This window comes from Xenia sp. Carnegie-2017, unplaced genomic scaffold (assembly GCF_021976095.1).
Source record: "Xenia sp. Carnegie-2017 unplaced genomic scaffold, XeniaSp_v1 HiC_scaffold_23, whole genome shotgun sequence".
NCBI classification, from domain to species: domain Eukaryota; kingdom Metazoa; phylum Cnidaria; class Anthozoa; order Malacalcyonacea; family Xeniidae; genus Xenia; species Xenia sp. Carnegie-2017.
Genome location: NW_025813486.1, coordinates 4407892 through 4434981, shown reverse-complemented (window position 1 = coordinate 4434981; position 27090 = coordinate 4407892). Strand labels below are relative to the sequence as shown.

At 33.4% G+C, this 27090-nt stretch overlaps 3 protein-coding genes and 1 long non-coding RNA gene across 10 annotated transcripts in view; 3 read left to right on the top strand and 1 right to left on the bottom strand.

Moving 5' to 3' along the window:
• Nucleotides 1-8772, top strand: part of LOC124448714 (TNF receptor-associated factor 3-like) — a 34532-nt gene extending 25760 nt beyond the window's left edge. For 2 of the 4 annotated variants that reach the window (XM_046999664.1, XM_046999665.1), the window contains 2 exons: nucleotides 6135-6813; nucleotides 6997-8772. In XM_046999664.1, coding sequence (XP_046855620.1) covers nucleotides 6135-6813; nucleotides 6997-7241 — 924 coding nt within the window. In that variant the 3' untranslated portion in view covers nucleotides 7242-8772. Of the gene's footprint in view, nucleotides 1-2145; nucleotides 2225-4119; nucleotides 4308-5116; nucleotides 5169-5305; nucleotides 5405-5472; nucleotides 5638-5770; nucleotides 5927-6134; nucleotides 6814-6996 lie in introns of those variants that run through there. The other 2 variants (XM_046999666.1, XM_046999663.1) reach the window with 2 other exon arrangements.
• Nucleotides 1081-16439, bottom strand: LOC124448747. The gene is made up of 3 exons (XR_006949233.1): nucleotides 16429-16439; nucleotides 16295-16301; nucleotides 1081-1179 (listed from the first exon to the last, which is right to left on the bottom strand). It is a non-coding gene; the product is annotated as an uncharacterized LOC124448747 (long non-coding RNA).
• LOC124448718 (TNF receptor-associated factor 3-like) lies at nucleotides 11622-27090 on the top strand. Of its 4 annotated transcripts, none has more exons than XM_046999675.1 (9): nucleotides 19278-19525; nucleotides 20889-20996; nucleotides 21217-21388; nucleotides 23480-23531; nucleotides 23899-23997; nucleotides 24064-24228; nucleotides 24574-24729; nucleotides 25185-25863; nucleotides 26020-27090. In XM_046999675.1, exons 3-9 carry the CDS (start codon nucleotides 21243-21245, stop codon nucleotides 26262-26264), a joined length of 1542 nt encoding a protein of 513 aa, XP_046855631.1. In that variant the 5' UTR covers nucleotides 19278-19525; nucleotides 20889-20996; nucleotides 21217-21242; the 3' UTR covers nucleotides 26265-27090. The 4 variants fall into 4 exon arrangements, with proteins under 4 accessions (XP_046855635.1, XP_046855634.1, XP_046855631.1 ...); XM_046999677.1 differs by having other exon boundaries at nucleotides 20845-20996; XM_046999679.1 differs by lacking the exons at nucleotides 19278-19525; nucleotides 20889-20996 and adding an exon at nucleotides 11622-11770.
• Nucleotides 13520-15811, top strand: LOC124448724 (TNF receptor-associated factor 3-like). Its single transcript, XM_046999690.1, has 3 exons — nucleotides 13520-13595; nucleotides 14179-14962; nucleotides 15185-15811. Exons 2-3 carry the CDS (start codon nucleotides 14194-14196, stop codon nucleotides 15427-15429), a joined length of 1014 nt encoding a protein of 337 aa, XP_046855646.1. The 5' UTR covers nucleotides 13520-13595; nucleotides 14179-14193; the 3' UTR covers nucleotides 15430-15811.

Genomic DNA, 27090 nt, shown 5'->3' with positions numbered 1-27090 from the left:
AGCACAACATTGACTTGGACTCAGCAAAATGCACAACTTACAGTACTGACTATAGACAACGGCTTACATTAGAAAGTTGGTATACCAACTTGGAACAAACCCCCCTGAACAGATCACAGCAATTACCGGCACCTTACAAACGACTTGTTCACAATACAAACGATCAACTAGAAACATTACACTTCACACTAATTCACAATGACAATACACAATTGACAACCACACATTACAACTAAAAACATTACACTTAAATCACCCATCACAACTAAAAACATTTCACTTCACAATAATTCACAAAGACAATACACAATCGACACCCACACATTTCCTGTTCACACAATACAATGACGTAAGAACCAGATAACAAATACGGCTAACCTGACGTTTACTCCTCATTTGACTCTGAAGATGACTACCACTAAGGTTGTCGAAACGTCAGTCAACAACAACAAAAACAGTCCTTCTCAGGACTATACCAACCTGGACGATCTACATTTACAAACATGTAAAAATTGTTTCCTAAGCAATTTTTTGAGCAAGAGAATACGGCCTTATTACTAAGTAAATAAATGCGAAAAATCAACAGTTCTAAAGAAAACATCTCAAAAGCAATACTTTAAAACACAAAATTTTTGTTTACTGAGAATAATTTCATTGACACAACGAAACACATTAAGACGTATTTAAATACTTAAAGGACATTGGAAACCAAAATTTTTTAGCATATTTTTGAAACTTTGTGATGTCTAACAATCAAAATAGCAAAATTTTTTTCAAAAATATTTTGTTGCTGAGATATTTGCAGCAAAAATTTATAAATTTCGCCATCTTGGATAAAATTGTGATAAAATTATCTCGAGCGGTAGTGACGTCATGGCTGATAAGCAGTCAAAACAACAATACAATATATTTTGTGATTGACGGCGTTACAACACATTAAAAGCATATTTTGTGGGTTTTTTGCTGTAATGGATGACATAAACAAAACTCAACTGGGTGAGGTTCTGCCCTATCAATATGAACCTGAAGTAAAGGCCGAAACAAGTGAAGAAAGCGGTTCCAAACAGGAGAGTGAGCAGAGCGACTTGTCCTTGTCGTAGGATGAAATAGATGCTGAATTTGAGAAAGCAAATGCTTGGCGCCTTCAAACTCTTAGTTGGTGTAAGTGTGGACATTGTACTTTGTCGAAAAAGGCAATCGAGTGTTTATGTTGCCATGAAAAAGCGCTTGAATACGACGAGTATCTAGGCCAAACAGAAACTCAAGGAGAGTATTGCTTGACAACACACCAAGAATTTAGGGACAACATGCTGTCAGAAAGTGTGTGTGAAAGATAGACGTGTGTCGGTATCTCGATGAAAACTGGCCCCTGTCTGATCAAAGTGTCAAAGTACGTTAAGTAGCCACTGAAGACATTCATTTTTTCTGTTCGATTGTAAAAATCTTGGTAGACAAATTGTGGATTAAACGAGTTGGTATTGGTAGTAACATACGTAGTCTACTTGGTATCACCCCTCTCCATTACTTATTTTTATCCTGATTTCGTCTTTTTTTGCAAAGTCGTTGCCTCTTATTATTGGAGGGGTTAAGCCCCTCCTTCCCTCCCCCCTTGTCAACGTTACTATAAACATAAGACGTATTTCACTTGTCATGATTTTCCACTAAGTTCTAGATTAGTGACTTCACGAGAGGAACTGCTGTTATTTGTGTTGATGTTTTGCCATTCTTAGCGATAGTCAAAAGTGAAGAGAAAATTGAGATAAATATCAAGTTTTCAGTGTTGCAACGTTTTGTTTATACGATATGATAATGTAGGCACGTCAGTAGAAATGTATCGGTGTGAAATGAAGATGACTACCGCTTTGACTAACGTCAATCAAAATCAACACCTTCTCAAGACTGAATGATATGCGTCTACAAACATGTAAACATACTGTCATGTTCAAACCATTTACTTTTAAAAACGTAATGAAATTTGCACGAACAACAAAGAATGCAAGAAAGTAATTTAATGAGTCATAAACGTCAAATTGTGAGTCACCCACGTCATCGTCAGAGTTACGTACATAGAATGTTCTTATTTTGCCAATTTGCGTAAGTTTGTTTATGTGATGAAAGCATAAAATGTTTCGAACATTATTACAGTGCTTCATTATTATAGTTACCGTGATAGTTTTCAAGATACGTCGCTTGAATTAATTTCGAAATTTTGGACTTGTGAGTGGTAAGTGACAAATATTGGCAATTTATATACATTCATACGAGTACATACGAGTATGTACGAGTGACATACGAGTACATACGAGTACTTACGAGTGATATACGACTCTATACTGGCATTAATGAGAAATAACACAATTGTACTTCAATAATACATTGATATTTGCGTTCACTTTTCCTTGTATTTGTCTGGACTCTGGGGCAACTATTTAATGGATTTAAATGCTGAAAAGGTATTTACTTTCAAACTACATTCATTTGTATGTTTCAGTTGAATTTGTTATACGTATTTTGTCGATGCGATTTGCCAGTATTTGAGCGCTTTTTGACACACTATATTTATGAAAGCGATAAAATAAACCACGTATAAATAATGCTTTCAAAACGTGCTATATGAAATAAATGTACATTATATATATTTGAATTAAATGACAGTTGCACTGTGTTACGTATATGTGTCATATTATGCGTACAATTTCTGATTACTTTTAATTTTTTCTAAGTTCTAGCTGATGTAATTCAGTCTTTGAACTGTAAAATCAGTATCTTAAAGACTTAAATAAATTATTTATAAATTTTAAAAAAGAGGCTGGATATGAGCTAATGTGCAATCTTATTGATTCCTTACTAAACTACCTCATATTTCTTTGGTAGAATAAATAAAATGAATGCAACATTTGAGGAGTAAATCCACATCAATTAATTATATTACAAGTACATCTAATTCTTATTTTTGTCCAAGATTTTTAACTTATTAATATATTAATATAAGATTACAAATAGTGTACACATGCGCTAATAGTTCTCAGAATAACTGCTCAATATTTTTTGTACGAGAGTTTACTTTATGGCAACTCCAAAGCAAGACTACCATTGTTGATACATTTAAACCGTTTAATAGATTAAGACATTGCGCACAACAGACAACAAATTTTACTGAAACATACAAATGAATGTTAAATACTTTTTCAGCATTTAAATCTATCAGATGGTTGCCCTAGAGTCCAGACAAATACAGGGAAAAGTTAATGCAAATATGAATGTATTATTGAAGAAATTATGCTATTTCTCGTTTGTGACAAGTATATAGTCGTATGTCACTTGTATGTACTGGTATGTACTCATATGTCAGACGTGTGTACTCGTATGTCAGATGTATGTACTTGTATGTATTTGCATGTCAGATGTATGTACTTGTATGTATTTGCATGTCAGTTGTATGTACTTGTATGTCACTCAAATGTACTCGTATGTACTCGTATGTACTTGTATGTACTCGTATGTCACTCATATGTACTCGTATGTACTTGTATGTACTTGTGTGGTGTTTTAGTCACGATCAATGAATGAGTGGTTTTGCAACATGAATGTTATTTACTAATCTTCGTTGGCGTTTCTCCCCTCTCAGCCTATGTCTTCTACTGATAACGCCAACCTCTACTTAGGGGCTGTTCACATGAGACCAGTAGCCGAGATTCGGCGAAGCGTTAAATCATTTTTGCAAATGGAAAAGATTAAATACTCTTATGTCAGCAATTTCTCTATGCTCTGACTTTGCAAATTCACAAAAACTTTAAAATAGAAACAAATATTTTAGCCTGATTTGAAAGTTACCACTAAAATGACTTATGACGGTTAAGAATAGGTTGTAAGTTTTGCGTTTAACATTTTTACTCCTTTCAATGACTCAAATCATTTCACGCCGTGCTGAATCCCTGTTGCCGGTTTGATGTGAACAGCTCCTTAGATAATTCCGGATATCACGCTTGACATTATCCAATAATTATTTATTATCAGAAATGAAAAATGAAATATAAATTTCTCACATAAGATTTGCAGTTTTAGCCGACCAAAAGTTGTCGAACTTTGTGTTTTTATACTTAAATAATGTTGCTTTAGCTTGTTTCACTGAAACTGGAAAAAGATTTAAAGTATTTCAATATGCCAGGAATCAAGATCCGTGATGAAGATCGGCAAAAAATCAACGCGAAGTATATTTGTACTTACTGTCATCTCCTTCTTGTCGATCCAATGCAGACCTCGTGTGGACATTTGTTTTGTCAATCTTGTTTGGATAACTTAATTAGGTAAGGTAGTTGCTTATCAAAACTGTCTACCAGAAGTATTAATTTTTGAGAATTTTTGGATAGAATTTTTACTATCATTATTGCACATAGCAGAATATCGTCTCTTATCCTTATCCCAATGTTTATCTCTTAGTAGTATTGCGTCCCACTGCGGAACATAACCACTTACTATATTAATGATCACATGTATGACATTTTTACCTTTGTAGAACATTCTGAACAGTGACCTCTTACAGGATAACTTTTCTTTTCTTGTTCCCGATCAACACCAAAATAGACCAGATTGATATACTTCTATTCTTACGTCTATAGCTTTGCTACCTTTTCACTCCAGATGTCTACTTTTCTCCTTTGCATCATGTCCATCACATCTCCTACCACAGTCACAGAATTCAGAGTCCCTACTTTTAGTCCTAAGCTCATATCTTTATTCTTATCATTCTGTCTACGTACCTATCTTTTTCCGCTCTTTCTTCGACCCTTTTCTCCTTGGCGTAATGTAGCAATACAATATAAAACCTTTTGCAATAGTTACACCTCTGGTTTCACCAACCATATGTGATATTTTTCATCTCGATCATTTATCCAATATTCAATTGTGCTTTTGTGTCGTATTATATTCATCCATGTCGAAATTCCTTGTCATCATGTTTTTCAATTTTTTCCTTTATTTGTATTTGATAACTACAATACGAAAATAGACATGTATGTTTAAATTAATATTTATTATCATTGCTAAGTTAACAAACATCGTCATTTAGATATTCTAACATAATCTCAGTAGTTTTTATGATTTTTTTGATTTGTAGAAGTCCAGATCCAAAATGTCCTGAAGATCAAGAAAAATTGAAAAAGAACAATGTAAGTTTAAACAAAGTGTAAAGTTTTGACATGAAATTCACTTGCTGTATCGTTGCTCGGGTTTTCGCCATAAATAAACACAAAAAAATTAACATTTACTACCTAATTTTACTCTTAATTTCCATTGTTTTATGTAGGTTTTTCCTGATGCTTTCACAAAGCGTGAGTTAAAAGGGATCCGTTTACATTGTCCCTCTGACGAATGCACTTTGTTTGGTACCTACGAAGAATTGAAAGTGAGTTGAGCAAGGAAACTTATCAAAACAACATGACCTTATTTCTCACATATGCTTCTTTTCATCAGGTTCATTCTCAAGTTTGTGAGCATGCGCTCATCAGCTGTATACATAAACAGTGTAAGATTCAGCTACCTCGCTCTCTCCTTGACGAACATTTGAAGAATGATTGTAAATATCGAAACGTGAAATGTGAATATTGTGGTAAAGATGTCCCGTATGCTTCACTCAAGGTATTGTAGAATATTCTGATCAAAAAAACGCAGAAGATGGATGATTTCATAAAAAAAAACCACTCTTTTAATCGTCCAAGAAATTATGTAGAAGTTTACCACTAACTTATTACTAGCTTTCATTTTCATGCAGGATCACGAAGAAAATGTGTGTGAAAATTATCCTGTGGTTTGTGATTATTGTAAGAAAAAGATACCAAGAAAAGATATTGAACAACATCAAAATACGACTTGTGACGAGGTGCCGACGAAATGTGAATTTAAAGCTATTGGATGTAACTATGATAAAGTAAGAAGATTTGGACAATTTTACTATTTCAATATTTCATATTCGCAATGATTCAACGACACAGTGTATATATACCTAAGAAAGACGTTATATTTGACCATGAAACATTTTTTTATTTGAAAAATGTATCGGCAATGATTGATACGGACATCTTGGAGTATGGAAACAAGTATACGCATCAACCGAAACTGACATCTTTATTTTGTAGACATTGAAAAGACGTGAGATTCAACAACATATGATTGACAGTGTCATTCATCATGTGAGCCTCTTGTTAAAATATGTTATGGCATTCATTACACAGTTAAGTAACTATGTACCACGTCCACAGTTTACCACTGCTGTTCAAAACATGGCTGATCAAGTTACTGCTGTTCGTGCTAATCTCTCAGAAAAATTTGTTATGTTAGTGGGTAAACTTACAGGTCTTGAAAGAAGGATTGAAAGTCTCGAGGCTCGTGGCGATAACGATAGTAATAATGCCAACTCGTCATTAGAGGTTTCCTCGATGCGTGATAGGATTGCGACTCTCGAGCGACAAGTGAGAGATAATTCTTCAACTATTCTACGATTTCGTGAACGTTTAGATCAAAATGAAGAATCACTTGCTCTAAACACAGTGAAGATTACGGACCTTAAGGCACAACGTGGCGCTCATGCACTGGGATCAAATCAGGCCATACACAGCTATAATGGTACTTTACTTTGGAAAATAGATAACTTCAATAGAAAAAGACAGGACGCCATTAATGGTATAAAAACAGCCTTGTACAGTCCACCATTCTACAGTTCTCAATATGGTTACAAGATGTGTGCTAAAATCTATATGAATGGCGATGGTTTTGGAAAGGGAACTCATTTATCCTTGTTCTTTGTTGTCATGAAAGGTAAAGGTGTTTTTTGGAATTTTGTACTTGTTGCTGTCTCCAAGTTCACTACCGTGTGTGCTCTATCTTTGTTAGAACATTTGCTTCTTTATATCATTTAGTCCACGTTTAATTAAGCTTTGATTGTGCTTATAAAATAAGGAGAAACATATATATATTTCAATTAAACGTCGTTATTCATAGGTGACTACGATGCACTTCAAACATGGCCATTTCAAAAAAAGATCACAATGATGTTAATGGATCAAGGAAATGGTGATCACATGATTGATGCTTTTCATTCAGATCCTCAAAGTTCCTCATTTCAGCGACCAAAGTCAGATATGAATATCGCTTCAGGATCACCTCTCTTCATGCCATTGGAAAGTTTAAAAAATCGTCAGTATATTAAAGATGATACATTGTTTATTAAAATGATCGTGGACTGACACAGAATCGATAATTGGGGGGCAGGCTCGTATTTATATATGCATGTCACAATCCGTATAGAAAACGATTGATTTCAAAACAACTTAATATGGCATATCATGCACGTATGAATATTTGACCCCCCAATTATCGATCTTTAGACAGTCTTCTGAGAAGAGTAAATTTTTCCCTAAGAAAACAAAAAGAAAACTAAAAGAGTAGTATTTATTTGTTTGTTGAAGATTTTGTTTTGATTCATTTCATTTTGAACGCAAAAACATCTCGAGAAGAATGAAAACAAGTTGAAGGCAATGAAATTAATGAAATTGATTCTTCCTCACATTGTAACGTTGCCATTTTTTCCCTTAAATCTTGTTATTTCAATTTTGAGATTTTTGTTGACCAATCAAAAAACAACTCTATAAACGTTCAATATATGATTTTCGATAAAATGTTTAACAGTTTTTTTGAAATTTGTGTTTGACAGTTTGAAAATGTTTGACAAATTTTATTTAGATTTTTGAAATTTTTTCGCCTTTTCTTAAAACTCAAGAAAATGAAGATTAGGTCTAAAGGTTCATTTTTTGAATGAGATATCTACAGAATAATTTAAAATGAGGTTGGGAAAAGACTTTAGAGAATGAAGTCAAATATCGCATGTAGTCATTCAATTTATTTACATATTTATTGCAAATGTATCTTTTATTAAAGCAATAGGAATTTATTCCTAACGGGATTTGCTAGAGTTTACAAAAAGGATATTTCTAATAATTAAAGTAAACATTCGTATAGAAAGTAAACACACGTATTGTAATATTTTCAATGCGCATATTGAAAATATACGTAATATATGTAATATGTAACATGTAACATACATGTAATATATGTTAATATATGTAAAAATATATTCTTAATGTATTAATACTCTTATAAAAACATAAAATATGCTGTAAAAATTATTTCTGTGTTATTTTAAAATAACCAGAAGATTTCCTTTAAATTCATTTTTCGCAGCTTTTCATTGATCAATGACTTATCTTCATTTCAGTTCATTATCAATGAGTACTGCATGTGGTGCATGAACGGTGACGTAGCCAGTCTTTTCCTACCATTCAAATAGTTCTCGGTTCACTGAATGCGAATTTGACTGGAGAAATGACATAAGTTATGATGCATGAACGGTGACGTATCCAGTCTTTTCCTATTAAGCAAACATTTCTCCGTTCACTGAATGTGAATTTGATGAGACAAATGACACAATTCATGGTGTCGTAAAAGGTTAACTTAAAGGGCTCAAAAGCATGATTAAGATTGTCTTACAAAGCACTTTAATGACGAGCTTTTCATGCTCATTCTACAAGGAACCAAGCATGGATGTATTGGAGGAGGGGAGGTGTGAACGGGGGCCTGGTTAAAAATTAAAAATTCAAGTTTGGTGGTGGTATTATTTGTTAGAGAGTCCTAAGTATAGTGGTCATTTATATTAGAGAGTCTTGACAAAATTTTGGTTATTCAACTGTGGAATCAAGAATAAAAGTATGCTTGATAAAATATTTATTTAACTATTCTTCTTAAACACGTATTACTTCTATTTGAAACATTTTTAAATTAATTGATCGGTTTTCTTGGCTGCTGTTACAGAACAGAGTTGTTAACTAACCAATTTCTGTTATGATAGAACTTATGTTTTTTGTTGAATTTTGCATTCGCCAAACATTAGCTGCTGTCTTATGACAACGGCAAAGTTCTGCGCCACGACCAGTGTTACTTGGTGCTGAGTATTTAAAAAAAATTAGTTTCAAAATCATGTCCGAGAATCATATATGTAAGCATGTCTTGTTAAGTGGGGCGAACGAGGCCGAACCAGCCCGTAAATAAGATGTACATAATACTGAAACTCTCCCCAGTTTAACTTCTGACCATTAGTTTAACGAAACCCAAACAACTTCGTTTACTATTTCCAAGTGCATTACGATATAAATAAAATTTACATTTTATAGGGACCGTTAGGACTCTTCCATTTTGCCTTAGTGCAGGTTGGAGCTAGGGTTATGGTTTAGAATCCATTCCGCATATCAGCTGCCCTCATCCCTAGAAAGATTGAAGATTGTAAAGTTGGGCAAATTTTAAATGCTAGTAGGGCAAAAATATGGCGTAACCTTCATTGTAATTTGGGGAAAATATTAGCTGCCCCCAGATACGATAGCTGTCTTACGCCTATGAAAAGACGATAAAAACGGCATTTTTAAAAGAAGACATGATGACATGCGTTTGTTGAGTTCATGCATGTGAATGCATCCCAGTAAGGCAGTAACATGGTTATTATCAACTAAAATGACTAGTCAGTTTTGAGAGAAGAGAAAATTTCACAAAGCTTGTTATCTACTTTGAAATCAAATACGAACTGCATACTTGTGGGTAGCAATTTGTTACTTTTAGTCTCATTTAGAGGGAATTTAAGCCAGGCTTAACCAAGAGTATATTTGACGCACAAAACTGTTTATCTTTCTGTTTGTGCTCGGTCTTGCGTATGCTTGTGATTATGTATATTTGTCAAAGTAATTTTTCATGGCTTCGCTAAATGTCCTTAGGCAATATTTAATCATCACTTTACTGGTGCCTTACTTTAATTTTTGAACTTAATTAGGTATTTTTCTGTGATAACCATGAGCGGTTGCAAAATCATTAAATCAAAATCATACTTTGAATACTTTCAAACACAACCCTGTTTCATAAATCCAGTCTTTCATTGAAACATTTTAGTATACTTATCTTAAACGTCAAATTAAAGTTTCATTTTGTTTATCTGCTCTTAAGAGTTGTTGTGCATGATATCACTCAATTCGCGGCCATCTTTTCTATATATCTTCAAGTGGTATCGTTCTTATATTATTCAATTTAAATGCCATATTAAAATACTAATGCTTTAACAACAGACAAATTTAGTGGTAAATACGATGATATTTACATTATTCTATATTTATAGCTTATAAAGTCTTCGTCATAATGTTGCAAATGAAAGAAATTATCTTTGGATTAATCTTGGAAAAGATTATCTGTGGCTACAAAACACACTTCCTCCTTTCCAAGTCAATTGTCCCTGACTGACCACCATGCAGCGAATCAAACTTCTGTATCTAAAAGCCTATTTGTATATCTTGCTGTCGATGTCAGCGATAGTTGGGAGATTTGGCATTAAAGGGATGTGTTGCCAGCATGTTAACTGACTGGCACTATTACACATTACAGTAATGTTATAGAAGGTTGCACAAATCAGTTAACATTGTAGTTAACATGTTAATATGGAGGCGCCTCTTGTGAGCGTTTATTTGTTTAGATCGTGTAACGTTAAAATGAAATTCAATTTACAATTGAGTTATCAAAGTTACAAAAACAAATTGCAATACGCTTGCAGAATATTGCAAAATCTTAAAATTGTAATTGGTGTATTTAAACTTGAAGTGATTACCGTGTCAGTCAAATAAGCTCTCGATCACCTTTAATATTTAATCCCTTTATTGTATCTATCTATAATTGACACTGTTACAACATCGAGGGATGTTATATAACAGTGTCTTCATGGCAGTTGAAACATAGTGAAGGCAGGCATTTTCTGATAAAGTTATGTGAAATATCTGGCAACAATTTCATGTTAACATCGAAGTTAAACCTTCTCTGCAATTACAGATCTTCTGCAAACACTGGTGTTACAAAATACATGAATTTCAACAGTTTGTCTTCATTGTATTTTAAAATATTATTCTTACAGTTGTTCTTACATGGCAACAGCTGTAGATTAAAGCTGCGGTATGTATTTGTTCGTTCATTTGTATGCTAAATGTGTGGGTGTGAGAAAGAACTTGACATTGACGGAAGATGATTATTTCTGAACGCCAATGCAATCAACAACATCATCTTTCCAGAAGTCAGGACGCTATTAAAAGCACTAATCTAGATGATATACTTCTAGTGTCATGTAAAGTAAATAAAATATCGATATTTCCAGACTTACTTTAATACAGATATTGAGATTTGCAGAACCAAAAGTCACATTTGCTTAGACGACTAAACAAATATATAATAAAGGTCAAATATTACAAAGTTTTATGTTAATTACCATTGTCAGAATACGTGCCCAAAATAATGTTGTTGTTTTTTTCTTATTTTATGGATAATTTTACGCCGTATTTTCTACCCCAATGCATATTCCAATTTAATACATCAAAATAAAAAGAAGTGGAATACTTATAATCAAACGAAGTTAAGGTAAATGTGTTATTAAGTGTATTTACAATTCAAGTCAAAGTGCCGTGTAATAATTCAAATTAAGTATATGAAGCATTTCCTGTGCAATGGAACAATGGCACGTACGTTGATGCAAAAATATAGAGCTTTCGTTTGAGGAATCCCCAGCCAGTTTACGTAGTTGTGTTAAGTGATAAACATTTTGAACGTCTTTACATTGCATCATTATTTTAGTAGTGTGTTACCGTGTTGTATTTCAAGATACGACGTCTGAAATAATTTGAAATTTTGAACTAAAAAAGGGGTAAGTGAAAAATATTGGCAGTATAGATGTGTATTCTTAAATGTTCTGTAAACGGTATTGTTACTTTTCCAAATAAAATTTGTTTCATGAGGGGGCTACAAATCTTGTGTCGTTACGTTATTTTAGTACGTTGACTTTGTACTTCAAGCTCGGCCAAGTATTACTCAATAGTGTGCTGTTATTGTCGTTTGCTATCTTTGAAGCAAAATATAACAACAAATGTTTAGGTGATAAATGAGTGGTTTTGTTATTTGCATTGTGTAGAAAGCTGAATCTTACTAAATATTCGTAGTAAATAAGGATTCGCTTGTAAGTTGAATCTCCTTGCGATGGAATTGCAATGACAGCGCTACGTCAGATGAAAACAAACCATTTGTTCTCGATTCCTTTTTGATTTTAAAAATTCGGGCAAATTGAACATTAGTCAGATTAAGACACGGAAGAAAGATATTATGACGTGTAATTTGAAGTCAAGAAGTCTGGTTTTCATTTTTGAACAGAAGAATATCTCCCAGCCCCTATGTGATTAAATCTAATTTCCTTGCATTCATGTCAGATGTTGGGATCCTATAGGTAGCAAACATACCTAGCAGGTCGTCCATTAGTAGAATTTCGAAAAAAGATCTTGGTTACTCTAACAAGATAATAAGTCAAATTCCAAGAGACAGAAAGGCCGGACGTTATGGAGAAGTTAGAAGCTTACGTAGCAAATATTTCAATGATTGATTGCAACCGTATGCATTTCTTTGATGAGTCGCCTGTAGTTGTTACGAGTGGCAACAGACGTCGAAGGCACAGTATGCAGGGTACTCCTGCATTTAAAATCCAACCATACTCTTCTAGTGCCACATTTACAGTAAATTTTTTACATAATGTAAACGGCGTATCGCTTTATAACACTCGGATTAGAATTGCTAAAGCTTTTCCTTGCTAACTGAACGGAATCATTGCCAAATTTCTACAGGGTACAAAGACCTTTCGCGTTTGCTTGTACTTCGCAACTTTAGTTCACAACTTCAGTACTCAAGTACAAAACTTGTCAACTCAAGTTGACAAGTTCATATCGAATATTACATATTTGGAAATGTAGTTGGCAACATAGAAAGTAACTTGGCAACCGCCATTTGAAAAGTTAACTGAAATCGACAATAAGAATGTAAGCAACTACTTTATTTAACAAAACATAAAAGTCAAATTGTTAACAACAAAGCATAATTATCACTACCCAGAATTACGTGCATAATATAAATCGTTCACATTCTTGTTTTCCCTCTCAATGATGCATTCACTGGGGGGAATCCTGATTGTTTACAAACGCCCGCGTTTTCTGAAGGCATTAAATATTCTGTTTACGCTGCTTGATGACTATAGTTTAATGTTAATGTTTAATGTTACCAGTAATAGATTTCAAGATACGTCGCTTGAATTTATTTCGAAATTTTTAAATGATATACGTCTACAAACATGTAAAGATACTGTCATGTTCAAACATTTTATTTTAAAACAAGTATTGAAATTTGCGCAAGCAACAAATTTATGAATGTAGCAACTACTTTAATTAACAAAACATAAAGGTCAAATTTTTAACAACACGTCATAATTATCACTACCCAGAATTACGTGCATAATATAAATCGTTCACATTCTTGTTTTCCCCCCTCAATGACTTGGGGGAATCCCGATTGTTTACAAACGCTCGCGCTTTCTGAATGCATTAAATATACTGTTTTCGCTGCTTGATGATTATAGTTCAATGTTACCGCCAGTAATAGATTTCAAGATACGTCGCTTGAATTTATTTCGAAATTTTCGACTTATATAAGTGGTAAGTGAAAAATGTTGTCAATTTAGATATATTCTTTTAAATGCGCTATAAATGTTGGTGTCGTTTTGGCAAACAAAACTTATAATTTGTTATTTGGGGCTGAAAATCGTGAGTCGTTAAGTTGTTTTAGTTTGTTGTACTGTGAGTTCGCCAAAATTTTGCTCCATGATGTGCTGTTTTCGTCGTAATAGTAACAAATGTTTATGTGATAAATGATTGGTTTTGTAAAATTTGCGTCTTCTTGAAACATGAATGTTATTTACAAAATTAACATTTATAGTATACCAGTGAGGCAGAAGCAAAATTAGTTCAAAACTTCAATATCTTTGAACTTATATTCGATACACAGACGTACTCGAAGTTTTTAAATCTAATTTTTTGTCAAATTGTTGTAAACATGCCATTTATTCAAAAATAATTAGTGGCTCCGAAACTACGATCGATATCTAAAGCTCAAACACGGTCTATACAGAAAAGATCTATAATTGTTGTCGAATTTGTGTTTTTATACTTAAATAATAATGTTACTTTAGCTAGTTTTACTGAAACTGGAAAAAAGATTTAAAGTATTTCAATTTGCCAGGAATCAAGATCCGTGATGAAGATCGGCAAAAAATTCCAGCAAAGTATATTTGTACTTACTTTCACCTCCTTCTTGTCGGTCCAATGCGGACCTTCTGTGAGAAACACGGTGAGAATTGCTGATCTCGAAGCGCAACGTGTGCGTACACAAGGGTCAAATCAAACCATACACAGCTACAATAGTGTAACTGTCGGGCCAGAATTGAGAGATCATTCTTTCTCTATACAACGGTTTTGCGAGCGATTACATCGAACCGAAACATCACTTGCGCGAAACACGATGAGAATTGCAGATCTAGAGGCGCAGAGTGGTGCACGTGCACTGGGGTCAAATCAGGCCATCATCGAGAGTCGTGGTGGTAACGATAGTAACCCTCAGATGTCCTCAGAGATTTCCTTGATGCGTGACAGAATCTCGACTCTCGAACGGCAAATACGAGATAATTCCTCAACTGTACTACGATTTCGTGAGCGCTTAGATCAAAATGACGAATCACTCGCGAGAAACACGATGAGAGTTGCAGATCTCGAAGCGCAACGGGGCTCGCGTGCACTGGCATCTAATCAGGCCATACACAGCTACAATGGTACATTACTTTGGAAAATAGACAATTTCAATAGAAAGACACAGGAGGCCACTTATGGTATCAAAACAGCCTTGTACAGTCCACCATTCTACAGTTCTCAAAATGGTTACAAGATGTGTGCTAAGATCTACATGAATGGTGATGGTTTTGGTCGTGGAAAGGAAACTCATTTATCCTTGTTCTTTGTCGTCATGAAAGGTAACTACAACCGTCAATTTTTTTCCTTTAGAATAGCAATTAAACGTTTATATGAAATAAATGGTATTTTTAAGAGTTATATTATTTAAAAAATTTTCCTCATTAGTCTATTTGTTTTGATGGTTTTATAGAGAGAATTCAAGTGGAATCATGAATAATTTTTGAAGATTCCACAAAGAAAATTTAATTGAAGACATAATATGTTTAAATTATTTTTGCTAGGTGATTACGATGCACTACAAACATGGCCATTTCAAAAAAAGATCACAATGATGTTAATGGATCAAGGAAATGGTGATCACATGATTAATGCTTTTCATTCAGATCCTCAAAGTTCCTCATTTCAGCGACCAAAGTCAGATATGAATATCGCTTATAGATCACCTCTCTTCATGCCATTGGAAAGTTTAAATAATCGTCAGTATATTAAAGATGACACTCTGTTTATCAAGCTCATCGTTGACTAAACAGGTCGAAAATTTGAAGCTTGTTACAGCTAAACCTGTATTAAGTGGGCACCTGGTGGAACAGATTGATGTCCGCTCAATAGAGTCCGCTTGATAGAGGTCTCATTGTTACAAACTAGTTATACAAGAGATCAAAATTCTGACATGCATAATACCACGTACATTAAGTATTCTTCCATTTATTCAAAGGAAAATTTAAGTTACTTCCTATACACTTAGTATACACTTCCTATATTAGTTTTGTTCCAAATATCTTCACAGTTAAAGGAACCAATAACCAATAAAATTATACTAAATTTATTATTACATATAACTCTATGTATTTGTACAATACAATCAAAGAAAAGAGGCAATTGCATATTTTTCTGTTATAATCTCTAAAGATGTCTTAACTCCTTTATATCTCAAAGTCTAAAAAAGGTTTAAGAAAACCGCTTGAGCTGCAAGGTCTTTCAAGGTCGACGTGTTTCCTTCTAAGTTATTTTTGAGAAAAAATCTTTTTGTTTGACACCCGCCATTTATCGCATTTACATCTGTCTTTTCCTATTCACCATTTTAACACTAAACTTTTCCCTGTTTCCGGTTGACAAGCGCGCACCCGGTTTACTTTCACGGACTGGAAACGAAGTGACACGGGTAAGAGCTCCATGAAAAAGTGCTAACTAAGTGTTCTATACCTGAATCATATCTATTGTTACTCTTGTTTATGGCTTATGTGGTTCATCCAGGACTATGTAAGAGGAATTTTTGTTTTTTCACCAGTTTAAAAATGTATCTTTATACCTTACGTTGTGATAAGGAGGCTGAAAGATATTACTGATGTTTGTCATGCAGGATGCAGTTTATTTGAAAAATATATGATGACCCAAGTACTGACAACTTTTAAGAATGTTTTTAAGAATGAATTTAATATTACGCTGTTTCTGGAACTTTAGAATTAAACTTTATAAAATCTTTGGTTTTGACGCTACATTGCCTTTGTTATGCAAGGGGATACACCTCTGTGTTGAGAAAACCCCCATCTGTGTTGGGGGAAAGCCCGACTGTGTAGTCAAACGCACGTAGTCAAACGCATTTTATGAGGTGTACTAAAAAGTTTTAAGTTTTTCGTCTCAAGATTAAATTTTAAACATCAACAGAACCGGGTAAGTTGGTTATATGTAGTTTAGTGACATTTTTGATCACGTGTTTTTGTTTTGAGTTTGCTTTGTTCGCATATGCTATATCGCGGTGATTTCCGATCCTTGATGAAAACATTAAACACGTAAACTCGTTCAGTGTCGTTGAATGTGAATTCATATATACGCGTAAAGTGAGTGTATGGGGTGAACAGAGGTATATCCAAAAAAAATTAGTTTCGAAATCATGACAGAGAACTATATATGTAGGCATGTCTTGTTAAGTGGGGCGAACGAGACCGAACCAGCCCGTAAATAAGATGTACATAATACTGAGACTCTCTCAGTTTGACATCTGACCATTAGTCTAACGAAACCCAAACAACTTCGTTTACTATTTTCAAGTGCAATACAATATAAGTAAAACATACATTTTATAGGGACTGTTGGGATTCTTCCATGTTTTCTTAGTGCAGGTTGGAGCTAGGGTTATGGTTTAGAATCCATTCTGCAATCAGCTGCCCCCATTCCTAGAATGATTGAAGATAGTAAGGTTGGGCAAATTTTAAATGCTAGTCGGGCAACTTCATTGTAAGTTGGGAAAATATTAGCTGCCCCCAGATACAATAGCTCTCGTACGCCTATGAAAAAGACGACCAAAACGGCATTTTAAAAAGAAGACGTGATGACATGCGTTTGTTGAGTTCATGCATGTGAATGCATCCAAGTAAGGCAGTAACATGGTTGTTATCAACTAAAATGACTAGTCAGTTTTGAGAGAAGAGAAAATTTCACAAAGCTAGTTATCTACTTTGAAATCAAATACGAACTGCATATTTGTGGGTAGCAATTTGTTACTTTTAGTGTCATTTACAGTGAATTTAAGCCAGGCTTAACCAAGAGTGTATTTGACGCACAAAACTGTTTATCTTTCTGTTTGTGCTCGGTCTTGCGTATGCTTGTGATTATGTATATTTTTCAAAGTAATTTTCCATGGCTTCGTTAAATGTCTTTAGGCAATATTTAATCATCACTTTACTGGTGCCTTACTTCAATTTTTGAACTTAATTAGGTATTTTACTGTGATAACCATGAGCGGTTGCAAAATCATTAAATCAAAATCATACTTTGAATACTTTCAAACACAACCCTGTTTCATAAATCCAGTCTTTGATTGAAACATTTTAGTATACTTATCTTAAACGTCAAATTAAAGTTTTATTTTGTTTATCTGCTCTTAAGAGATGTTGCGCATGATATCACTCAATTTGCGGCCATTTTTTCTATATATCTTCAAGTGGTATCGCTTTTTGTATTTTTCAATTTAAATGCCATATTAAAATTTTAATGCTTTAATAACAGACAAATTTAGTGGTAAATACGATGATATTTACATTATTCTATATTTATAGCTTATAAAGTCTTCGTCATAATGTTGCAAATGGAAGAAATTATCTTTGGATTAATCTTGGAAAAGATTATCTGTGGCTACAAAACACCCTTCCTCCTTTTCAAGTCAATTGTCCCTGACTGACCACCATGCAGCGAATCAAACTTCTGTATCTAAAAGCCTATTTGTATATCTTGCTGTCGATGTCAGCGATAGTTGGGAGATTTGGCATTAAAGGGATGTGTTGCCAGCATGTTGACTGACTGGCACTATTACACATTACAGTAATGTTATAGAAGGTTGCACAAATCAGTTAACATTGTAGTTGACATGTTAATATGGAGGCGCCTCTTGTGAGCGTTTAATTGTTTGGATCGTGTAACGTTAAAATGAAATTCAATTTACAATTTAGTTATCAAAGTTACAAAAACAAATTGCAATACGCTTGCAGAGTATTGCAAAATCTTAAAAATGTAATTGGTGTATTTGAACTTGAAGTGATTACCGTGTCAGTCAAATAAGCTCTCGACCACCTTTAATATTTAATCCCTTTATTGTTTCTATCTTTAACTGACACTTTTACAACATTGAGGGATGTTATATAACAGTGTCTTCATGGCAGTTGAACATCGTAAAGGCAGATATTTTCTGATAAAGTTATTTAAAATATCTGGCAACAATTTCATGTTAACATCGAAGTTAAATCTTCTCTGCAATTACAGATCTTCTGCAAACACTGGTGTTACAAAATACATGAATTTCAACAGTTTGTCATGATTGTATTTTAAAAGATTATTCTTACAGTTGTTCTTACATGCCAAGAGTTGTAGATTAAATCTGCGGTATGTGTTTGTTTGTTTATTTGTATGCTAAATGTGTGGGTGTGAGAAAGAACTTGACATTGACGGAAGATGATTATTTCTCAACGTCAATGCAATCAACAACATCATCTTTCCAGAAGTCAGGACGCCATTAAAAGCACTAATCTATATGATATACTTCTAGTGTCATGTAAAGTAAAAAAAATATCGATATTTCCAGACTTAAAGTATTTACTTTAATACAGATATTGAGATTTGCAGAAGCAGAAGTCACATTTGTTTAGATGACTAAACAAATATATAATAAAGGTCAAATATTACTAAGGTTTATGTTAATTATCATTGTCATAATTACGTGCCCAAAATAATATTGTTGTTTTTGTTCTTATTTTATGGATAATTTTACGCCGTATTTTCTACCCCAATGCATATTCCTATTAATACATCAAAATAAAAAGAAGTGGAATACTTATAATCAAACGAAGTTAAGGTAAATGAGTTGTTAAGTGTATTTAAAATTCAAGTCAATGTGCCGTGTAATAATTCAAATCAAATATATGAAGCATTTCCTGTGCAAAGGACCAATGGCGCGTTGATGTGAAGTCTAGATTTTTCGTTTGGGGAATCCCCAGCCAGTTACGTAGTTGTGCTAAGTGATAAACATTTTGAACGTCTTCACATTGCATCATTATTGTAGTTGTGTTTTAACGTGTTGTATTTCAAGATACGACGTCTGAAATAATTTGAAATTTTGAACTAAAAAAGTGGTAAGTGAAAAATATTGGCAGTATAGATGTGTATTCTTAAATGTTATGTAAACGGTGGTGTTATTTTTCCAAATAAAATTTGTTTCATGAGGGGGCTACAAATCTTGTGTCGTTATGTTATTTTAGTTTGTTAACTTTGTACTTTAAGCTCGGCCAAGTCTTACTCAATAGTCTGCTGTTATTGTCGTTTGCTACCTTTGAAGCAAAATACAACAACAAATGTTTAGGTGATAAATTTGTGGTTTTGTTATTTGCATTGTGTAGAAAGATAAATCTTACTAAATATTCGTAGTAAATCAGGATTTGCTCATAAGTTGAATCTCCTTGCGATGGAATTGCAATGGCAGCTCCATGTCAGATGAAAACAAACCATTTGTTCTCGATTCCTTTTTAATTTTAAAAAGTCGGGCCAATTGAACATTAGTCGGATTAAGACACGGGAGACAGATTTTATGAAGTGTAATTTGAAGTCAAGAAGTCTGGTTTTCATTTTTGAACAGGAGAAAATCTCCCGCCTCCTATGTGTGATTAAATATAATTTCAAAGCATTCATGTCAGATGTTCGGATCCTATAGGTAGCCGCTCTGCCTGGAAATTGTTAATTTACTGAATCTATCTTAACAAAGTTAATATTACAAAAGTATAAAATGTAAGCTTCTCCCATTGAAACTACGGACCAAATTTTTGAACCATGTTAACTGACCATATAGTTCATAGTACGAAGTTAGACTGCTCACGGCTACCGACAACAAATTTTGTTTCGTTTGCGTGCAACTATTGCATTGTACGAATCTTTAGTATTCGTGATAAATATTTTTATTTATGTGACTTCTAGTTCTTAAAGTTGGAAGTTTGTGCAAGTAGAGATGTGGAGACACAGATTCAACAAATTCAAAATTGCGTCAAATTATTGTGGGAGGGTTTGGAGATAGGAAGGGATGGGGAGGGGAGGGGAAGGGTGGAGGATTTAGTACTTTTTCCGTCATGCTTCGTTTAAAGACCTTAATAATCCATACACTGAATCCAAATTTGAGCATGTTTTTAATAATATGTTTTTCAACAGTGTTTATGTTGTTTGATCTCCTATAGAGGTTGATCTAAAACACTTATCTAATTATATTATATGGTTGTCAGTTTGACCTTTCGAGACCAAGAACTTTGATTTTGACCAGCAGTGAAATCCGTTTGGGCAAAGATAATAGCCTGAGAAAACTATTCAGGCCTTTTTTGGCCTTTCATACGGGCATGTCCTTATGAGGAGCAATGCATGGGCATGTTCTAATACAATTAGCAAACTTCATGTAGTCATTGTTTTGCAGGCAATTTTAAATCTGAAACCTAAAAAGATAAATTTCTGCCAAAGAACAAAGATCATGCCGAAACAGTTCCTCATGAATTTCAGACCAGTTAAAATTTACAGGAATATCAGCGAAGTTTTCAAGTTCTTGCTTTATAAAGCGTCAAAACAACGGTGAAGGATTGTTATATTTTCTTCAATTAAATTAATTGATTAAAGTATCTTTAAAGCAAGAACAAATGCTTACTGGAAATATATATAAAAGCATATGAACTTTGTCTTATATGATGAAGGAATACGATGGATCAAATTTGTTTTCATTTGGAGGAAATAAATCTAAACATTCCGCAATCACAAAAAATCTCATTTTTTGTTGTGTTTTTTCTTGCTACAGTGTGAATAAATTTGAAGTAATTCAAAATGCCTGGAATAAAGATCCGCAAAGAAGATCAGGAGAAAATCCACTCCAAGTTCTTATGTACTTCCTGTCATTATCTCCTTCTTAATCCAGTGCAGACGATGTGTGGGCACTTGTTTTGTCAGTCTTGCATGGACATCTTGCTTAGGTAAAGTGATTTTCTTTTAAAAACTGTCAGTTATGATTTGTTGTAACTCTCGATGGGATGGGATGCTATCATTTTAAGCTCGTAGTACAATATTGTATTAATGCCGTATCACTTATTATTACAATGTCTATTCCATTGCTATATTGTATTTTCCTCGCGGCAAAGAGTTACGTGGCTTGCAATAAAGATTTTTGTTTTGTGATAAAACATCCTAATACAGTTTTACACAATGGTTAAATTGACTAAAAAATCCATTCAACAAAAGTAATAAAATTTCATTCAAAAGTAATAAAAATCCATTCAACAAAAGTAATAAAATTTCATAATCTAAAATATGCATCTAAGTTTTCTTTCACGCTCTGCAATTTAAAACACCGTTTATTCAATTTAGCACTTTAAAAAGAAAATTTCAAAATTTTTCTGGCATGTGCTTAGGGCTTAGGAAGAACAATTAATGAGCATATTGTAAAGTAAACATAATTGGTATACGTAAAAGCAAAAAAAAAAATGGCATAAAACGGTCATTACGAACAATGATGGTTTAGGTCGTAACATGTTTGCCAACTGATGTAAGGTAATATTATACATAAAATATGACAATATTTGAAAGGGTTGCAACTATATATTTTCATGTGAGCAGTAAAAAGTAAAACATTTACCAAAACCAAAGGTTCTTGTCTGATCTCAACAATCCATTTTATTTTGAGAAAATATAGAAAATCTGAAATCTACCGAAGAAAAATTAATTCTTTTACATCGAGACAAGAAGACAGTTCACTCTGGATAATGAGAAAGAAGTAGATGATAAAGAAACACAGATTTATCTTCTGCTCACTCACAGTTTGCAGCCCTAGAACTCGTAATCTTAGATACCACTGTAAATTTAGAGCCTTTAAACGAACGTGAATTATTACTCTTAATGTTTAAATTATTGTTATATTCTAGTTAATTGACTAATTTAATTTAGACTAGCTTATTCTTTAATACGCACATGCCACTATTTTAATGTATAATAATGTCGTAATGCAACCTCGTGGTTGCAATGAAATAATGAATAAAGCAATTTACCTGCAAGTCTTTGTACTATCTCTGTTGTATATTTTTGTCTTTTTCATCTTTCTTACCACTATAGTTGTCTCTTACCTTACCCCAGTGCTCTGTTTGGCTGCAATCTCACCATTATCGAATTACTAATTACGGGGATAACCAAGACAAGCAGACAATTTCAAATAGTACAAAATAAAACAAATTCCGAAGAGGGACATCTCGTTTTCTTGATATTCAAGATATTACAAGAGTTTGAAACAAAATAATGTGTAATATTTCGTCTTTATTTTGTTTCAAACTCTTGTAATATCTTGAATATCAAGAAAACGAGATGTCCCTCTACGGAATTTGTTTTAATTAAGGGGATTGTAGGCTAAGATAAAGTTGTTGGATTTTAAGTCGGACATCTATTCCTCTCACTAAGTTCAGTCTCGTGATGACATTTGCGTTCCTTACGCTCCTTTGCCTTTGCATTTCTCAGTTTGTAACTCATAGTATCAACAATAAGGAATTTATATTTATGGTTTACACTGAGAAAAATCACAACTTCATTAGTTCTGAGCATTGTGCATTTGAACAGTAGATGATATCGTATAGTTTTTAACAGCGTAAATGGTCTAAATTAAGAACATTCAATTAGTCCGGAATGGCAAAAACTAAAACACGACTTGCACCTTCGGTGTTCGGCTCAGGCTTTTGGCCCTCGTTTTTAAAGTGCTTTATATTTTTATGGGGGGATTTCAGTGTTAACCGACTAGCCTTCACGGAGAAGTTGCTCCCAGCAAGCCACTGTTTACACCACTGGCTTCTCTTTGTCATAGAGGGTATTTTTCATCCCATCATGTTATCCAATATTTTATTGTGCTGCATTATGATGCTAGCATGTTTGTTTTGGTTTCTTTGAATATTTATATTTAATCACAATTTAAAAGTAGACATTTTCATGTTTAAATTTATGTTTATTATTGTTGTTATGTTAATGAACATGGTGATTTAGATATCCTAACATGATGTCAGTAGTTTTATAATTTTTTTGATTTGTAGAAGTCCAGATGCAAAATGTCCTGAAGACCAAGAAAAGTTGAACAAGAACAATGTTAGTATAAATAGCCAATATTTTAGACAAAAAGTTTTACTTTAGCTGCATCAATCGTTTCTTTTGAAACTCCTGAACAAAAACTTCACTCGGCTTGATGCAATTATGTAGTAAATCCTTCCTTAAAATCTGCTTCACCTAGCTTCTATTTATTTTTACTAAACAGTCTAAAGTTGCGTAACCAGCAAACAAGTTTTGTCATGCTATGTAAATTTTAGAACATCATTAGGCATTTCTTTGAAATCTTGCCATGGTCAGAAAAATTAACATATAAGGACTAAATAATCAAGCTGAATATGTCAATGCATGGTTAGCAACCCATCCTTCATTTAAATTTTGTTAGAAATTTACAGGTTTTCATTTACAGGTTTTCCCAGATGCTTTCACGAAACGCGAGTTGAAAAGTATTCGTTTACATTGTCCTTCTGAACAATGTGAATGGTTTGGCTCCTACGAAGAATTAGAAGTGAGTTGACCTGAGAAATGCATTTAAAAGTGGATGCCTATCTCTTACGAAAGCTTTCTTTGACAGCGTCATTATCAAGTTTGTGAGCATGCGCTCATCAGCTGTGTTCACAAGCAGTGTAACATTCAGTTACCTCGCTCTCTTCTTGGTGAACATTTGAAGAATGATTGTGAATATCGAAATGTGAAATGTGAATATTGTGGTAAAGATGTACCGTATGCTTTACTTAAGGTAGGCAGAATATTAGCTGAAGTACTGACATAGTGATAAACACAGAAAAAATAATATTTACACTATATTTCACACCTGAATTACAAATTATGAACTTACACGGCATAAACATGATTGTTTTCGAGTATTGATGAAAACTGTTGAAGACTACAGTCAGGCAGTCGAAATCTTGTCAACTATTAACAACCAGAGAACGCCAAATCAAGTTTTAGGTCTACATCTTGTTACAGTCGTTACACTTGTAGAATTAATGTTTTCTGTAACAAAAATTGATCCAATCTTTCCAGAACTTATTTGGGATTTTCACTAAATTATAGTTTGCTTTTATTTTCTTCAAACATTTAGGACCACATGGAAAAACTATGTGAATACTATCCTGTGTCTTGCCAATACTGTAAGAAAAAGATACCAAGGAAAGATGTTGAAAATCATGAAAATACGACTTGTGATGAAGTCCCAACTAAATGTGAATTTCAAGCCATTGGATGCAACCATGATAAAGTAGGAATGTTTAGATTGATTTATAATTTCATGTCTGCAACAAGTCAACGATACAACCTTGATACAAAAATCTTTGACTATTGACGACATTTGAAATATTTGAAAATTAAATTTTTTTGTTTGAAACATGTGTGGGTATCGATTGATAAGGACATCATAGACTATGGAAACAAGTATAATTATCATTTGAAACACTGACATCTGCTCTGGAGTATGGAAAATATTTTTTCATGTGCTGTTTTGTTTTCATTTTAAGAGTCCGTTTCTCTCCCTCATTTATTTCTATATATCTAATAAAATATTATAAATATCTTTCCTTTCGTTGCTGTCGTTGATGCGGGAACATGGCCAACTATTAAAATAACAATAACTAGTATGAAACAACCTTCTATAGCAAATATATTTATATAAAGAACGAACAATTTTCCATATGATTTCTGTCTTTCCTTTTGTAGACTTTAAAACGAAGGGAGATCCGTCAACATATGAATGACCATCTAATTGATCACGTGAGCGCCTTGTTACGATATGTTATGGCATTTGTTACACAGTTAAGTAACTATGTACCACGTCCAGAGTTTACCACTGCTGTTCAAAACATGGCTGACCAAGTTACTGCTGTTCGTGCAAATCTCTCAGAAAAATTTGTTATGTTAGTGGGTAAACTTACAGGTCTTGAAAGAAGGATTGAGAGTCTCGAGGCTCGTGGTGATAACGATAGTAATAATGCCAACTCGTCATTAGAGGTTTCCTCGATGCGTGATAGGATTTCGACTCTCGAACGACAATTGAGAGAAAATTCTTCAACTATACTACGATTTCGTGAGCGTTTAGATCAAATTAATGAATCACTTGCTCGAAACACGGTGAAGATTACGGATCTCGAAGCGCGACGTGGCGCTCGTGCACTGGGATCTAATCAGGCCATACACAGTTACAATGGTACGTTACTTTGGAAAATAGATAACTTCAGCAAGAAGAGACAGGACGCCATTAATGGTATCAAAACAGCCTTGTACAGTGCACCATTCTACAGTTCTCAATATGGTTACAAGATGTGTGCTAAGATCTATATGAATGGTGATGGCTTTGGAAAGGAAACTCATTTATCTTTGTTCTTTGTTGTCATGAAAGGTAAAATCATTTTTAGCACTTTGTATATTATGTAACTCCAAGTTGACTGACGTTTGTGTTCTAGTTTCGTTTGAAACTTTGCTTCTTTATATAATTTAGTCTGCGGTATATTTTATTAATTAATTAAGTATATTATAATTTTTTTCTACTTCCTAGGTGACTACGATGCTCTACAAACATGGCCATTTCAAAAAAAGATCACCATGATGTTAATGGATCAAGGAAATGGTGATCACATGATTGATGCTTTTCATTCAGATCCTCAAAGTTCCTCATTTCAACGACCAAAGTCAGATATGAATATCGCTTCAGGATCACCACTCTTTATGCCATTGGAAAGTTTAAAAAATCGTCAGTATGTTAAAGATGATACTTTGTTCATTAAGATGATCGTTGACTGACACAGAATCGATAATTGGGGAGGGGGCTCTTATTTATATATGCATGTCACAATCCCTGAAACAATTGATTTCAAAACGGATTAATTGGCGCACTATATATATGTTGCTAACCAATTATCGATCTTCTGACAGTCTTAGAATAAATTTTGCCATCTGAAAACGAAAAAAAGACAAAAAAAGGAGTATTTATATGTGTTTTCAACATTTTGTTTTTATTTATTAAAGTTTGAGTGCAAAAACACCTCGAGAAGAAAGAAATGAGTTAAAGAGAATTAAATTAATTATATTCATTCTTCCTTACATCGTCACGTCACTAACTTTTTTCCTAAGTCATATTTTTAAAATTTTCGGATATTGCCTAAAATTACCATTTTTCCCACTGATGTGTTCTGTATTTATTTCCCAAGTCAATTGACCAATCAAAAGGACGCAATAAATATTTAATATGTGATGCTCGATAAAAAAATGTTAGACTAATAAATCTCGTTTTCTCAAAATTCCCAAAAATCGCTTAGGCAGAAAAGTTAGTTACGTGATGACATAAAGACTCAGTCTAAAGATTTATGTGTAAGGTGAAATATATACTGAAGCCATTTTCAATGATAGTTTATAAAAATTTATTCTTTGACATAAGATTTTACTCAAGTATTTCATGATGTTAATTTTTATATTATAGAAGAGCAACTTTGTTTATTAATTAGAAGAATTATAATAATTTTTACGACACACTTATATGCTGAGAAAAAGTTCAATGAAATAAATATTACGAGCTTATTACATGTAAAAATGTTTATATAAAGAATAGAATAAAACCTTAAGAAAAATA